Source organism: Xiphophorus couchianus, chromosome 17 (genome assembly GCF_001444195.1).
Source record: "Xiphophorus couchianus chromosome 17, X_couchianus-1.0, whole genome shotgun sequence".
Lineage (NCBI taxonomy): Eukaryota > Metazoa > Chordata > Actinopteri > Cyprinodontiformes > Poeciliidae > Xiphophorus > Xiphophorus couchianus.
Genome location: NC_040244.1, coordinates 10,029,107 through 10,047,141, shown reverse-complemented (window position 1 = coordinate 10,047,141; position 18,035 = coordinate 10,029,107). Strand labels below are relative to the sequence as shown.

Here is an 18,035-nt window from a genome sequence, read left to right as displayed (position 1 = left end):
TTTACTTGGATTTTATTTAGGTTTATCCACGTAAATGGGGCTAAATATAATAAAAACATTTTAGGATTTTTTTTCATGTTTAAATATTGAAAACTATTCTTTTACCTGTTCTTTAGTATTATGTGCTATGTGGTGTGGTCTATGTGAGCCTGTCGCTTAGACTCTAAACATAGCTACGTTGACTTACGTGGTTAAACATACGACTTTCTGCAAGGCAGTGTATGATGCAGCAATGCTTTTTTCCCCCCGCTTCCACCAGCGCATCAAAGACCAATGTACTTTCCTAAGCCAGCCCCTGAATGCGGACTAAACTCGCGGTTGTCACGTTTCCCACAGACCCTGAAAGCGGCACGACTCCGTACCACTACGAGCAGCAGCAGCAACAGCAGCGGCGGGGTATGTGGTGGAGGCGACGCTTTCTCCTTTCTGTAACCTAAACAATGACTCCTGCTACCGAGCGGAGGAGAGCCCACTAATAGAATGCTTCACACACACCTAGAACCCGACGTTTCGCTGCTATTCCGTCCGCTCGCTTAAATGTCCCGAGCGTAAACATGTGGATACCTACAGAACATGAGAAATACGGTGTCGGTGAGTTTTATTACTGCACGTTTTATTATTGATATTCTCAGTGAAACGAAAACGGTTGCCATATTCTTCTAGCCCACACAAGTGCATTTGTGTGTAAATAAATGTGTGGATTGTGAACTAAATCTCTGACTCGGGCATTGTTTTCTATTATTATTATTATTATTATTATTTATAAAGCATCATTTTCCTGGGCTGTCTCAGTTTTAATTGAGTCCCACATCGCAAAACATATCTATCATTTTCTACTAGAGAACCCCATAGTTTGATGCTTATGTAGTTGATTATTATTATTATTTTTATTTGTATTTTCGCTGTGTTTTGCTGTGACATTAACCGGACAGCGTTTCTAAAAATAAAAATCACTGTTTCTGCTCTTCTGTCTGTTTGAATGGGAACCCCAGATAAGCTTCGGGCAGTCGCTGAATGTCGGAGTGTGTCTGTGCAAATTATCCGAGAGAAACCCCCTTGTAGATGGAGAGAAAAAAGTGATTAGGAGGTCCTCGGTAAACCGGCGCGATCTCAGGGTGAAATAGACATGGACGCATGGAGATCATGGTAGCGGTGTGTGTATGTGTGTGTGTGTCCTCCACATTGCATTGTTCCAGACAGTCTCGGGATCACACACTCAAACAAGCGACAACAACGCAAGCGATGCCAATTGTTGTTGCGACAATCCCGCCAGTGGACTTTGTCCTGTTGATGTGTTTGCGCTGATTTCCGTATTTGTCTGCAAAACCTGGCGCTGCTTATTGAACTGGGGATGGTGTGGAGGGTCAATCAGGAGGGACACGAGTCTGTCATATGGACATTCCCTGGAGAGATCTGCTCCGTGGAGATGCTTTCGGTCAATGCATGCCTCAACAGTTTCATTCAAAGGGACTCAATCAATGAGTGGGAGTGTTTGCCACCTTATTAAAACCGATTTAAATTGCAATTTGTTACTGCAGGATGATTATGATTGGGGGACATATAGTTTTGCGTTGAAAAGTGTCCCCCAAAAGCATTTGGTCTCCAGTTGTCATTGTCACTTGATCGCTTTGCGAAATGTTCCCCCTGGTGAGTATTTGTTTCCTTTCCCTATCCGACTTAAATCGCTGCACAGTTATGGCTTATTTGGTCCTGTGCTACACACTCCTCTAGAGTCCACAACCTCTATATTTGCAGACAAATGGATTTAAGCCCATTTTGCTACTTAAACCCACACCCGGCTGTCAAAGTTCACTCTGCTGAATCAAAGGAGGTCATTTAGTTTGGAGGCTAAATAGTTACCATTGTCCCAAGACTTCTTAAGGGTGCCCAGTTAATTGGATTAATTTTTATCCATTTCCCCCCCGCTTTTGCACAATACCAACAGTAAGACTCTTAATTGGCTGTGATTTATTCCTTAAGACGTGTTGGCAGCCACAGACTTCCTTTTGAGTTGTTTCTCTTTTGAGGAAGGAACAGCAGTGTTTTCCTGTTGTGAAATTCAGCTAGCATTATCCACAAGCGCACCCCCACACACGCATGCACACGCACACAAGCAAACGTAACTAGAAGCTGTTTTATAGCACAGAGCGGTTGGGGCAACTTTAAGTCATAAGCTACAGAATGTGAACTGGATGAAATCAGAGGGTCAATTTGTCTGGTTGGTGTCTGGAGAGGATTTAACTCATTCTGTTAGATCAGCTGAATCAATATGGACTGAAGAAAAGCTTTTCTGTGCTTAAGGAGCATCACAAGGGTGAAGGTTGAAGTTTAAAGGGACAAGCTTTTTTGATCAAAAGTCAAAAGCATCAACATTTGTGTCATAATAATGACATATTTTTTTGTGCAACATGAAATGGACAAATGATACTAAAATGTTGCTAAATGACACATTAGTATACTGAATGAATAAGTTGGATTGAGAAAAACTGAGCGCTTTTCTCTTTTGAAGGGGAACGAAGAAGTGATTCCTGCAATTCTTTGTATTTCAGATAAAGTGGGGAATTGTTTGAAGTCGAGAGCTGACTGGGAACACCTGAACCTAGTGTACTGTCTCTTTAGACTAGATTGACCTGGGAATGTTTGGGAATGTATTCTGCCATTTTTTTTAACAATGACTTTGGGTGTATCATTGTATAATTATTGGTACTTTAAAGTACTGTTGCCTTAAACGAGAAGGTCCTTGGTTTGTTTGACATTTGCATGTTGTAACCCTGCACATGCATGCTCTTTGGATACTTCTACAGTCTAAGAACACGCATGTTAGGTGTATATGGGATAGGTGTAAATGTGTTCATGTATAATAGTCTCTATGCTGCCCCCTGATGGACTGGAAATTTGCCACTGGACATTTGTGTTTTTGCGCCAGTCATGACCCTGCTAGGGTAGAAGTTAAAGAAAATGGTTAAATGGATCAGATGTCACTCATCTTACTGTACAACAAAATCACTGATGCTTAATAGCCCTACTTAGGTTTTACCAAGAATAAGTGAACCAAAGTTAATATAGAACTTGCTGTAGAAATCCCAATATTGTTATTGTCTAATGGTTTGACGGTGCATGCAAGCTGTGGAATTATGGGCTATGCTACACTTTTCCAATATAGCAAAGATTTCACTACAACCTTAGATCATAACTCGAGGTGTCTCCAGTAACCCATGCTATTACAAGACAAAACATCAGATTACTGGAATCCAGACTGCTTATTTGGGAGGACAAACCATCATATCAGTCCTGACCATTGGTCCCCACCAGAAATCTCTGGAAAGAACAGCCAGTTTATTACAGTATCTCCCAGGAGCTTATACAAGGTGCAGCATCCTTTTTTATGTTATACCAGTCAGTAATATCTTTGCTCTGGAGATGCTGTATAACTCCTTACGTTAGCCATTTTAAACATGACTATGATCTGCAGGTCCTTTCAATGAACGTTCTATGCCCTATTTCACAGGGAACCTTGTTTTTTATTCTCTCTTTTTTTTTTTTTTTTTTTGGTGGTTGAGTCTCCTTAGATCCTCACAGGAGTATTTGATCTCGGGGGCAAATCGGGATGAGCTCAGAACGCCTCGCTGTCTAATTGGGAATTTGTGGTGTTTGATGTCAATTTGACTTATGAGCAAAAATTGTGGCCCCCTGAATGACGGGAGCCAATGCCATTCATGAAATATGGATGGAGTCTCAGCAGGTTGATATCCGGATGCCTATTAGGTCATTAGTAGGGTAATTATTGGTTAATAAAATATTACAAGAAGGTTAGAAGATTAAAGAGAGATGGTCTATCTAATTCTATAATTGAGGGGATGAGAGTTTAGACTTAGCAGTGCATTGTATCTTTTCCTTCAACCCCATATAGGTTGAAATTATATAGGAATAACAAAAGACATCGTCATGATATTGATTTGTAATGACTCGCATATCTAAGGATGTTTATAAGAACATAAAGAGCAGTCTGTCACAGATGTCACGTAACCTTTGACTCGCCCACTGGCTACACAAACCACTTGAGGCTGCACTGTTACGTTTTGGAGAGATTAGACGTTCGACGGGGCGAAGCCTTTTTTTCTTCATTAAGGTCTTTTGATTCAGCCAATCAACCGTGTCATTGCTCATCAGAATTCAGACAAGTAATTAAAACATTTTTAACGAGCCTGTCCTGGATCCGTTCTCGCCCAAGCGGAATTCTTCTCCAGTGGTTGTGAGAAGAATAATTTTCTATTCGTCTGTTTTCTTTTCTGCGAGTGCTGTGGCAAAACAAGCTAGGAGCATCAACAAAAAAAAGTGAGAAGGTTGCAGCATGATAGACTGCTCATGCTTGGCTGAGATAGAGGGCGAAGATGAGGCCTCAGGCTTTCCTGCTCTCCCTTGGCTGACATTACGTCTTCCTCCCTTGGGAGCATGTCAGTAGTGGATGGGGTGGTGGTGGTGGGGGGGTTAGGGTGCTGGCGCGTGTCAGGGGTGGACTCATTGTCAGGTCGACTGCCTTGCCCTCAAATTCAACCCCTTCGTTATCCCCCACTCCGCAGGGGATTAGCAGGTTGTTTTGGTTGGAGGCTCTGAGGCCCATTCCACCATTATACCCATGATTTCTTAATGCAGCAAACCCCAGGGCAACGCATGGGGGGATGGTGGGTAACAGGGGCGTGGCGAGGTGAGACCTACCAGCATGTAATTGCTTCATCTCCTTTTGTAGAGATGGAAGCCTTTCTCTGCTGTGTGACTTGCCAACAGATATACAAACTAGCTTCTTGTCACTAGAGAATCATTTAGCACATTTTAGGCTCCCTTGTGAATAAAACAGATTGGGCAGTTCTCTGTTAATTTTTCAATTTCAGCAATCTAGTTTTATTTAAGCTGTTTCATAGTGCACATAAATCTACATGGACATGTATATATACATACGACTGGCTTGACGTTTTTGTTCATCGGTAATTTACTTGGGTCAGCGAAGCAAATACTTCAACGAGAAAATGTTTCTTTTCTGGCACACTCATTCAGCACCGCTACACCTGTTGTTGGTGTTATTAAAATGTATCGTTGGATTTTTCATAGGCTCACTGGTTTATGTGACTCATACAAAACCATACGGTTTTTGACACAGACTGTGGGTTGGGGGTCTTAGCTGCATTTCATTTGCAGTGGCAGTGTAGCATGTTCACAACAGGAAGATGGTCTATCACCTCATAGATGCATGGTTGAGCGATGACCAGTTAACCAGAATGCATATAGTAATGTTAATAACCATTATTTCAATTTGACATAAATTATTTGTCTCATTTGCAACTCTGTTGGCTTGTTTAATAGGTCATGTTCATCCAGCCTGTAGATTATTTGTTTCATCAGCAAAATAAGAAAATTAGAAAATCCACAAATGTGAGTTTGCATACACACCAAATGTTTTTTAATTCATGCATATATGTGGATGTTCATGCATCATCAAAAGTTACTGTAGCAATTTCCAAATAATCCACATTGTGCATGTGTTAACGTTAGCATAATGTGAAATGAAAAGGCTGGATTAACAGACAATCGTGTACAAATTGTTCTGTGCAAAAATGAAATGCTTTGCTAATAAAACACATATTACTGACCAAGAACTCACTCCATTATAATATTGCGAGCCAGCAACCAATCAAGAATTGAAAAAAATGCTGTCAGTGATGCCCTCAATTTTTAAAAAGAAATTGAGGGTCGATTGGGGTGACGACTGACATTTATAGCGAAATAACAGAAAATTTAGTTAAAATAATTCAATAATCAAGAGTGTGTTTTTTAAAGGAAAATGTTAGCACATTTCTGTTGCTTAGAAGAAGATGGAAGGAGAAAAAATTAGTATTTTGTTATAAGTTAGTGTGGCGTGATATGGCTGAAAAGCTTATCACGATATAACCCTTTCATATCAGTCAATATTGATAATTGTGTGTCAATAATTCTTGTAAATAATTTTGTAAATAATAATTTTTTTGTAAATATGGTGGCATGACTTTTCCTGTTTTATGTGCAGTCAATGCCATTTTTTTTTATTTTTAGCAGTTGTGAGGAACTGAGTGGTAAAACCTGAAACAGCTGTTGTGCAAGCTGTTGCTAGGCGACAGTGAGTTAGTTGATGCAGCCAACCTTGCTTAGCTCGACCGAGGTTGAGCAGTTAAATCCCTTTCCTCTGCCTACATCTCCCAGAATGCTGTGTGTTTCTATAGATATTGCTCGTGTGTAAGTTGGAATACATTGATGATTTATTGTCCTACCCTGAGTGAGCATTATCACTATTACACAACTAGTTGCAACAGAAAATGAGAAAAGATGTAACTTTCAAAGTAAAAACTAGAATTTGTTTTCTAAAAATGAGGCAACAATTGTTTTGTTTAATCATTTTCTTTTGCATCGAGTTGGCTGAGGCCTACTTTTGTTTTTTGTTGCGAAGTACCTATCCTGCTATTTGCTCATAGCCGTCACTAGCATTTACATTTATTTGACAATTAGTCCCACACTGCTGTACAGCAGTGTTGTAGATTAGATCTCAAATGCTAATTTGTCAGATGGTTTATGATTGTGTGTGGAAAACACGGGTCATACAAAATCATTGTTTAATATGAAGTGATTTACGTCACTTTATTTTTTATTGCACACTGTGATGCGTATTGATGGGAGATGCATCAGTCCGTGAACAGCTGGATTATGACTGACTTCAAACATCTCAGTGAAAGTGTAGCCACTTGCACAGTTCAAGTAATCTCATCGGAGCGTCATTACATTTTTTTAAACAGAAAAATCTGTCATCTGGGTTGGAAAATCAGTACGCTAAAGTAGGTGGAAGTTATCAATTGTAAGGGAACAAACATCAATTGGTTAGCATTCCTGAATAGACATGCCACTTTTGTTTTCGTTTTGTTTTTCCAAGCAGCTTGAATGGCGAACTGGTGGAAGTTCTCCATCCTCAATATCAGTCTGTGATTTCGGTGTCAGAGATGTTAATGGGATGTGTCCCATTAGGAATTCAACCATTTAACTGATCAGTAGCACCCCTGCAGCAGTGGCAACGGAGGCTTGTGCTACATGTTTGTGTATTTGCTGTTTGTGTGGGCCGAGGGAAGAATGACAGGCATGCCTCCCTTCATAAATGAAGAGCGGCTGCCAGTGGCAATCACTGTGAGTGGCAGGTTGAGAGGAGCTGTTTATGCATGCAGAAACACTTGTTTTTAATTTTCTCATTTAGGGCACAAGACTCGTTTCCTGGACTGGCATCAGTTTTTGGCTCGAATGCGTTTGGTTTTTCAGGCATCTGTGCATTGATCATAGGGGAAGTGGTGATTGATTTGGAGTAACCCAAAGCACTAATGTGACCTCAAAGCACCATTCATTTTTAAATCTCATTTGATGATAGTTACACGTACCTCCAGTCTTTTTTTTACTGAAACGAATGTGTTCGCTTCATTGTTAACATACTAATAAAAGGAGTTCAATCTCAGGGCTTTTGGAAAACTGACTCAGGCCTTGTGAATGAACTAACTTTTGAATAGATTTATCTTTACAGTCTTGAGGCTTTTTCTTATTTGTACGTTTTGTCAACCATATTTTTTCTTTCTATTTATGTACACTGAAAATATAAACAAGTTCTTTAGCAATGATGTTTTATGACTTAACCTTGTTGTAGGGACTTAATGACTCTCTCCAGGACAACCTTCAAATAAGAATTGCACCTAGGGGCTGTATAAAACCTTACATTGCCATATTATAACATTTCTCTATTAGAAATGTCACTTTATCAAATTAGCTTGAATAACTTCAGTTTCTCAATTGAGTAGCTGAAATGGTATGCCTTTTTTGAAGAGCTTCCAATATACAAAGTTGGACTTGTGACCCCACCAAAATCTGGTTGTAATATCTTGGTTCTCAGGTGTATTATAGATCGGACCCCTTGAGAATTTATGAGGTGTGATCAGAGTTAACACCAAGATTGGTGTAGATGTGGGAGATGGAGGAAGAAAGGGAGGTGAAAGCCGATTACGAGCTTGACTGGGAGTTCACAGAGCTGAATTTTCCTCCGAAGTCTGTTCCGATGTTTTTTACTGCTTCAATTAAATAGAAATTGCATTGTATTTCTCCTTTCATCAGTTTTCTTTTCCCTCATGTTTTCTCTCCACCTCCTCTCTCTGGCTCGTTCTCGTAGGGTGAGCTCTTTACAGAGACAGCAGGTCGCACTGTGATGACCCCATCTTTTTCTTCCCGCCTCTATTTCCTTAGCTACTGCTCACCCATTCCTGTTCTGTCTGGATTTTTCTTCCCTTTTTCTTCGTAGCCCACTTCCCAGGGTCCATGCCGCTGTCTTTTTTTCTCCCACCTTTATCTCTCTTCCACATACATCCTTTTTCTCACTCCCTCCCTGCTCTCAATCCATACTCACCTGTCCTAGAAATCCCCTGATGGGGTGTGTGAGCGTGTGCACGCTTCATATGTGAATTTGCACACTCCATTTTGCACGCGTGTGTTCACGTTGGCCTCAGCAGACTACATGTCTGAAGATGATAAAACACCATAGATACCCCCTTTGGCTTTGGAGTAGAGCTGTAGATACAGACGATCTTCCACATCCTTTTTATTTTACACACTTTGATATCACATCCTGCACAACGTTTTGCTATTTATTGAAATAAATTCTCAGTTGAGTTTTGAAAATAACCACTAACGTAAATTTAGGACATTTGATGTTTTAAGTGTATATTCATATATTTTTGTGCTGTAACTCATTTGGATGGACTGAAGAGCAGAGTCTCCAACAATATTAGCTTTGACTTCACTTTCGCAAGAAATCTTGTTTCACCTCTACAATGCTTGATGGATTGGTTAATATCTGTGTGTGTGTCTGTGTGTTGCAGATAGGACTATGGCATATAGGTTTCAATCTAATCAAGTCCGTTCCTTTATTGGCGCCCCCTTCTTTTTGAATTTGGTTTCAAAAACTGCTGATCTCATAACACTTTGGCATTTATGTTTTGTAGTTTATTACACCTGTCAATCAAACACAATAGGGTGTAAATATTGTTGTGCTAGCCTTCCCAGCTACCTATTGAGGTTCTTTGTATTAGCATCTCTTGTGTCCTGTGTCCATAATATTGCATACTTAGTCGTAGGAGTGACCATGAAAATCTCTCCCAGATTGCAGGTATGTAATATTAGTGTATATTGACTGTGGGCTCTGGGGCCGTGGCTGTGACATTGATCGATTGTAGACCCCTCTCTGTCCTCCCTGAGATTGAACTGTTTTCACTTCTCCACTGATCCCCACCTCTCTGTAAAGATCACAGTGGGGAGGATCAACTGCAGCTTTACCGATAACTCTCAGACCTCGGCTTCTGTGGGCAGTGTTATTACCCGCTCTGTGTGTTTTCTACAATACTTCGGGTACCTCTGATATTGTTCAATTGCCACCACATTTGCACTTTGTCCGCCATGTAGGTCTGTACATGCTGTTCGTTTCCTGCTCTTTTCATGAGACTGTGGTCTGGCCTGTCAACAAGTCAACCTGCTGCAAGTGATGGGCTGGCTCGCTGCCTGTCCCCAATACTCTTGTTGCCTCCCTCTCATTTCCTTTCACTGCCCAGGCAGAAATGCCACTTTGACATCAGGCTGACTTATTTTTTTTATGCTTCACTTTGTTGTGGATGCCCTTTTTCGCCTAGTTTAAGAAACCCATCTCTTATATTGTCGGCAAGATTGATTCGCACATTGAAACTGACTTACACTAATTAGGTTATTGGACAAATGACTGCTTTTCTTTTTGTTCTTGGTTTAGATGCAACATTGGGATTCAATACTGTGAAACGAGATTTCCTCCACTAAAAGTCAGCCAGTGGCTCTATGACTGACTGCCTCCTCTCATTTGAACAATTCCCATAAATTCCTAAATAAATTGTGTGGGTGTGAAGCATTATTGCCTCAGAGAGTCTGTTTAATTCATCAGGTTTACTAAACCCCCAACTGTGACCCAGTTCACTTTTTACATCTCTTCCCATCAGCCTTCATCGGGGACTCTTACTATTTGGAACATTTATCCACATCAGAGGAAAAGCTCTCCAACCACACAGACAGAAAGTGAGTTTTTAGTTAAAGGGTTTAAATTAATAACGATTGATGGTAATAGTGAAGAAATGCCGACAAAATTTGAGCTACTGGTTTGTCTGTAGGGGAAAACCATGAGTCATTTCCTGTCCATCATTGTCAATTAAATGGGGGCCTGCTCAGTATTCTCCCAACAACAGCCAATGTTGGCATTGAGGTGTGTGGGGGGGGCAGGGTGGCTTTGTTTGTGTTCCTATTTTGGAAGTTGCACAAGGAGGTTTCTTTTGTTGGTTCAGAAGGTCTGGTGGTGTTCTGGCATTTAACCCTTCTAGCTGTAGACTATTTTTGAACCTTTCTACTGAAAAACATCCTTAGTTTACATAGTGAGGAACAAATTTGTCAGTGGTTCGGATGTTGTTCCAGCTGGTCTCGTTAGAAGCGTGGCAATCCAAAAGTCTAATACCGATTTTTTTTTTCTTTTTTTATATTGGGGGTCTGAGCTGCCAATTCATAACAAAGAAAACTCTATTTGTGCAAACCTTGTTCAAGAATGAAGGGCTTTGCTTGCAAAAAACAGCAAAAATGAAAGGTACAACAAAATTTTAACTGTTTTGATATAGCAGCTTTTTTTATTTTTAATACAAAGTGAATTAAAGAACATTTAGATTGACTTTAGACTGAAACCCTACAATGAACAGAAACTGTCAAATGTATATGTTGATCATTATTCTGAGCCTATTAATGAAAGTTAACCCCACTTTATCACTTGTAGATTAATGGACACTTAAATAGTCTTGGAATGGGTCCTTGACTTTTTGCCTCTTTTACATTTTGGCCTTTTGCAATTTTGAACCTGATCTTTTTTTGGCTCTAGGATATTTTAGACCAATGGAAAAACTCCTTTGGACCCGCAGTAATCAGGTCCCTAAATTTGCGAGTTTTATGTTGTTCTGGATGTTTGAAATGCCTGAAAAACAAAATTTCCCCTTGTGGGACAAGAGAAGAACTGGACTGAGTAATTCATCCATTCATACCCACATTAGAGACATTTTGTATCCACCTTAGGGTCTTTTTTTAAATCCAATTTGATGATGGCTTAAAGTTTCTCCATTTATTTTATTGATTGTCTTGTTCCAGGAAATGTAGTTTTGGGATTCAAATTAACATTTTTTTTTTCAACTACTGGAGAAAATGTAAACATTTTCAAAAATACGAGGCATATAAAGTACATTTGGTACATCTTGGATAGATCATTGGTCTACAGCTTTTCACCCAATGAAAAAAAAGATGAATCAAGTCTCATATTTACATATTTTTGGCATTATCTATCCCCATAACTCCATAACTAAATGGTAATTGCTGGCTTCTTGCTGTCAACGAGGCACACTGACCTGGGGCATGTTAATATTTTCATCTGTAGATGGATGTATGTTACTTCAACAAGGTGAAGCAACAATGGTTGATAATCCATGATATCTATGATATCTTAATGATAGATATTAGTTTTTATTTTCTTTTTTAATTAGAAGGTCAAGATGTAATTAATACCTTTTATAAAACCTGACCACTGACTTGCCAAAACCACAGGTTCATTATTATGAATGCGATGCTTTTTTTACCCTAACACAACAAAATGCAACCATATGTCGAAACTAAAAATCTATGCTTGTAAAAAAAAAAAAAAACTTGGTAAATGTTGCATTTAGAAGTCCTTCTGTTTTGACATTGAACTCTTCCGGTTTTACTCATTTGGCAGAATAATACTTGGAGAGGCATTCTGGATCTTCCTGTTTCCAGCTGGCTCAGTATCCTCTAACACAACACTAACTTTATATCTAAATCTTTCTAAAAAAAAAAAAGTCACTTAATGCAGTGGCTTCTATGTTCAACCTGTTCTTAATATTTCCCATGATGCAGAGTTACTGATTTGAGACCAGATTAACATTGATTGGTAACATGTTGCTTGTGAAATTATCCAAGACGCTGATTTTGATTTTTGTCCAACTCATTGATCTGTTAAAGTCCTATTTGCCCTCTCATTCTGAACTTTAGCCAGTAAAGAGTGTTTTTTTTTAGCCTTTGTCAGCACTTCTTTAGCCAATAATAAGTCGGCTAAAGAATTGAGAAATCCTATCTGGAACATTTTGATTTTGATTCTGAACACACATTCTTGGCTTATATATTTTTTTCCATCCATCTTGGCCACCTTGTGCGAGGGGCTAGAGTGGGCAGAGAGATTTGCTAAATACTACAAATGCCATTTGTTTTATAATTTAACATAACAATTTGAGATTTTATGACAAATGTATTGAATTTTGCAGAGAATGTTTGAGCAAACGCTTGACTTTTCTCTGAAACAGGTGGAAAAAAAGTTATTAAAGTAGATTGGGTAATTTTGATTGAAACAAGGATGCTTTCCTGCCCTTGTTTGTCCAACAAGTTCTTCTTGTTGAACACAACAAGAAAAACTTGTTCTTGTTTATATCTTGTATTTAACTATAAAAATAAAAAGGATTGGTTGATAATACCAGATCAAGATCTTTCTTATCTTCTAAGAAAGGGAGAAAGGGGGATGGAATCCTCCCGATTAAGCTCAAATCCTGCTACATACTGCTGTACAAGTCAGTCTTCTGTGAAAATATTTCTGTAGTTTTAATCTCCTTGCAACCCTAAAGCTGGATTTAATGTTGCTACAGGCACTGGTATCAGTTCCTTTGCTTCCTGACAGGCTTGCCAAAAAACATGTTTTGATTGGTTGATCTTGCCCCCCTGTTGGCCAGAAGCTTAAACTCCCTCTAAACATCCACCTGGTGCCCCCCTTGCCTCCCCACAGCAGTTGCATCCTCAGGGGAAGGAGTGTGAAGAAACTATAAGCGGAAAGTAGCGGAGCAACTGAAATGGATCCCCTTTGTGTGGGTGCAAAAGGAGGAAATGTGGAGGAAACCCCCCACTGTGGGAGTCTTTGTGCATGGAATGGCAGCACTTGGACTTGGGTGATGATGGAGGATGGACAATCCAAGCAGCTGGTTCAGTACTTCAGGGGAGCTGATGGAGGCTAAACTTATTTTTCGTACACAACATGAGCTTCAACTAGAATCCAGATAACTTTGATTATCGTTGTTGGTTGTGTCCGTTTCACTCCCAAGAACATTTCAATTTTAAAATAGCATTATATCGTTACCCATGCAGTAATCTCTTGAGTAAATGGATCAATAGTGGAAATCTTTCTAGCTCATGTGTCATCCTGGCTATTTATTAGCAACCTAATGACCCATCAGTGGTCTCATTGCATCTTTAATGCTCATCACAGAGACTTGTATTATATTCCAGCCCTCCAGGACTTCCAGCATACTCTGTCTTTTTGAAGACAGATGCTTTTGTTCTCTTATTGCAACGTAAAAGACTGGCTGACGAGTGTCTTTTGCTTTTGTAAATTGAATCCTTACTTCTTGATATAGTCTCCAAAGCACTTACTGGTGCAGTTTTATGCTAGAGAAGTTAGGTGTACTTGTAGATCCATCACCCTTAAAAATGACATTAACTGTTTAGTAGAGGGAAGCACATTCTCTGCAGCCTAGATGCATGTTTAAGCGGATGCCCATGTTCAAGGGAACAGACCATTGTCTTCCTTCCTGTCTTTCTCTCACTTCAGTCTGGCCAGTCTGCTTTGCTGCACTGTGCTGACATAATGACTACGGGAGTGCTAAAAATACCAATGCACAAATGGAGCATGTGTCACTGCTCATATCTGTGACATATGCTATAGGATGGGTGCTGATGCTGCTGTCGTACCTTCAAGCGGCAATTGAAAATTTGGGCGTGTAGCTGAAATGAGACGATGAAGTTGTAACTCAAAAGTCTACAAGTAGAGAGAGGGATGTGGGTCACTCATCAGCTCCCTGTTCTCCGGCTTGGACCGAGTTCAAAGGTTAATGTGGTAATGGAGGTGATTGAACGGGTATGTACCGTGCCATTGATTTTTGTAGGGTAATATTTCCAGACACCATCAGTGCTGATGCGTCACCCATAAACTCATCCCAGTCCTTCAGCTGGACAGCATCCATAATCCTCTTTGCACTGGCTGCCCTAATGCACATGTAACTTTACCACCACCACCTAGGAATATAGATTTGGCAGTAGTCTGCTTTTTTTTGGTCTTATTTCTATAGTAAGCAAAATAACACATACAATACCATATATAGATGGAATAATTGACAATAAATGGACCCTCCTTGTGTCTGAAAATTGTCCTGCAGAAAAATTGAATCTTCTTGATTTTGAGTCACAAAACTGCACCTTTTTATTCAACCATAGATTTGCCATCTGTACTCAGTCAAGCAAGGTTGATGCTAGGTATAGTGTGGTTATCTGCATTGAAGTTTATCAAGGCTTTAAAATCTTAAGCCGCAAAATTTTCTATTATAATTTCCAACAATTTAAAGTACTTTTTTTTATTTAACTAGTCATAGAAAGAAGAAGAAAGACTCTGCTTTTAAATGGAAATCATTGATTAATTATATTTGATCAGGGATTAAAGCAAATTTAGTTTAACTCCCAATCCATTTGTGAGGCCAAGCATCTTTTACGTCAGCACATTGTGGGGCAACAGTCGGAGACATTTTCTGTCAATATGCCAAAAAGATCTTAATCTTTTTTCTTTTTTTTCCCAATGATTATCGTGCAATATTACTGACTAACTTGTCTAACCAGGAAACAGTTTTTTGTTTTAACACTTATTTAATCCTTCAGTAGACAGCAGTGATTTAATATCAGGCAAATTTATTATGAGAATCTGTCAAAAGAGAGCTTGATTCTGATTGGCTAAATATTCTGAGTTCATAAAGCGGCTGTGTTAAATAATGTATGCCCATCTTGTATGGATGCCCTTTATGCTGAGCTCAGCTAGGTCATTCATCATCTTACTGCACTTTGAGAACCTTTGGCACCTTTGGTGAATTATATTTCTTAGGGAGCAATTAAAAATGAAATTTACCAGTGGCAACTTTCAACATAGAGTCTTTCAAATTATTTACATCCCCAAGCTTTGGATTTCCTCTTTCAGAGGTTGCTTGACAAGGAAAACGAAGAATGTTAGGGCAGAGATGAACTGCGTCAAGATGTGAAGTGATACGGGTAATCTGGAGCCAGTGAGGCAGAGAGAATGTGAGGGTTGATAGGCTGTCAGCTGTCACTCTGCATGGACTTTCTCCTCAGAGATGCACTGCTGATGCTGGCCAAGCACCATGCCGCCAGCACCATGCCGGTAGGTCTCTCTTGGCCCCTCGCTGTGCTTAAGTAACTCTCCCTGAAGCTCATTAGCATCTTTAGAAATCTCAACTCTCCCTCAGGGAGTGTTGGGATTGAACCAGCACACAAATGAGGCTACCTATCTGGTTTGTATATCCGTGTTCATGTGTAACTGTGGGAGGAGAAATACAAAGATGGAAATTAATCACCCTCCTCGTTCTCTCATCTCTAGTTTCCCTTCAAGTTCAGGGGGCCCCTGTCGACTTTTTAACTAGTTCTGTTTAATTACAGACAGCTTTAGAGGATGCACATGACTGATGCTGACCTAAATCAGAAAACTGGGGCATTTTCTCCTCATCGCCCCCCTCCCCCCTCTTACTTTCTTACTCTACTATATTGATTCCATCTGTGTGGACCCGCGCGTGAGCAAATTAGCTGAGCAGGGCCATCGGTTTGACACCCTGACCCTCTGGACGCCACCGTCAGGCTTGCCCCTGTCCCTTTTTGTGTTGTATCTGTATTTTTGGCCACAGCTACTTCTGCTGCCCAATTTATTCTAAAGGATGTGAGGGGGAATTGGGATTCTCCTTCATTTGAGATCCCTGACAGGGACAAGAGCCATTATGGAGCAAATTGGAGAGCAGCCTCGTGATCCACACTTGTGTGTTAGCGTTAATGGATGAGATCAAGGGAAAGTGTGAAGTAGCTCCATTGAGTAAAAGGAAAATTCAAAGCAAACAGAGAGATTTTTTTTTCTTTGTGTAAATGTGTGTGTGGCAGTCGGATATTGCTTAATTATTTTTCATGTTGAGGGACTGTTCAAGGGGAGCTTCTCCCCTGTGTGGTTCTCAATCACCGTTGCTCTTAGCATTCTTGCATCCTAAGTTGCTTGCTTTGACAACCACAGCTCGCCTGGCTCAGACCCAAAGTCAAATCTTTCTGGGGTTTTTTGGGGGGGTGTTTTGTCCCCGTTTCCCATTTATCCGAATTCAAAATTCCACAGGCTCTTTCAGGAATAATCCCCTCTTGATCCACCGGTGGCATTCAGGCAGTCAGGAAAAATGGTCTTGATGACAGCTGAGCGCCTCAGCCTCACAGGAATGTTTAACCATGCGCGCGCGCAAACATACACTCACACAGGCCATACAGTCACTCACAATGTGTGGTTTAGTGGGCATTTCATTTTAAAGGTCGCCACTGTATGAATCAGCTACAAGCATCCACCCGCCCATGTTGGCTAAATTACTCTTGTTTACATCGGCAGATGCGAAGAGTCTGCCCACTTCTTTTTTTTTTTTTTGTTATTTATATAATCCCTTGAGGAGAGATGACTAAAGAACTTTAGAGGAAGGATATTTTCCATTAACACTAATTTGACATTTTGGATACAAGAGATTTGTGCTTAATGGTTTCTTTGTGCTCTATTTTTAAGTTGGAAACTATGAGCAACTTGGTTGTGGAATAGATCTTTTTTTTTCCTTTTCTTCTTTTTACAGAGTTGGTGTAAAATTAGTGTTTGGTGCATTTTTGAAACACCTACAATGCAGGATGTACCGGATTTGCACGTCCTTACCTCCCACATATGCTGCGTCACTAGAGAATGTTTGATTTGACCCTTTTTTCTTTTTTTAAAAAAATTTTTTAGCATTACCTTCTCCATGATAGGAAAGAATGTGAAGCAGTTCCCCTCATAGTAACAGACACTCCCACTTCCAACCCATCCGTCTTCCGCATCTCGTGGCTCACGGAAAGCAGGATGCGTATCACATGGGAGACGCTCTTTATTTTTATTCCGAGGCTCGGGTTAGATGGCAGATTCCACTCTCGTCGTGTTTTCGGCTCGGTCATGCCTCACCGCTGTTGCTGTCGTGTCGCCGTCAGCTCAGCTCTTTTGTCTTCAGCATCTCACATGGTCGCCTCTGCTCGTCCTACCCCACTGAGCTTTGTGGGTCTTGTGGCTGAGCTTTCAGATTTTTTTAGCCCTGTTGCCTGAAGCTCAGTGGTGCACACTGTTGAATGCCTTTTTGTTCGGTAGGCTTTTAGGATTATTAACTGTAAGTGTGACAATTTTAAGTTGTTGTCGTGGAAAAAAAACAAAAGGACTGCTAGTAAACTTTAAAAGTTAAAACCAGAGTTTCCTCAGGTTCAGCTTTTGACGTTTCTTATTGAGAAGGTGTAAAGATGTTTATGGAGTCTCTTTCCAGCTAGTTCTCTCTTTTCTTTATTTTTCATCTACATTAGAACTGCTCAGAGGATTCACTTTAGGCTTCAAATTAAGCTGACCTTTTCCTCTCAGAGCCGCAGAACAGGTCTTATTATGAATCAGTGACTGGCAGCCTTAGCTGGTAATAAGGTACGCTTCAGTGGATTGTATTTGTGTAGCACCTGCCATCTGCGTGTCCTTGGGAGAGCCCACTAAGTGTGTGTGTGTGTCGAATCTTGGGAAGTAGCTTCAATTGCCTCAGCTTTGACCGTCTCCCGGTGCCCAGTCTCTTTTTTCGGAAACACACTGTTCGACTAGCGCATGCCTCCCTTTCCTCTCAGTGATTCTTCCCATGTCTTGACCTCAAAAGCCAAATCTGAACGTCCAAGTTCGAAACCTGCGCCAGACAGCCCCTGCAGCTAAGCACAGATGAAGGACACTGTGGTCTTTTCATTCACTCTCATGCTTTTCATGC

General features: G+C 40.3%; 1 protein-coding gene across 3 annotated transcripts in view; it reads left to right on the top strand.

Annotated features, from left to right (window-relative positions):
- Positions 1 to 350: 350 nt before the first annotated feature.
- Positions 351 to 18,035, top strand: part of dock4b (dedicator of cytokinesis 4b) — a 129,703-nt gene continuing 112,018 nt past the window's right edge. For 2 of the 3 annotated variants that reach the window (XM_028043596.1, XM_028043594.1), the window contains exon 1: positions 351 to 591. In XM_028043596.1, the coding sequence (XP_027899397.1) occupies positions 555 to 591 (37 nt within the window). In that variant the 5' untranslated portion in view covers positions 351 to 554. The remainder of the gene's footprint in view (positions 592 to 18,035) is intronic. The other variant, XM_028043595.1, reaches the window with a different exon arrangement.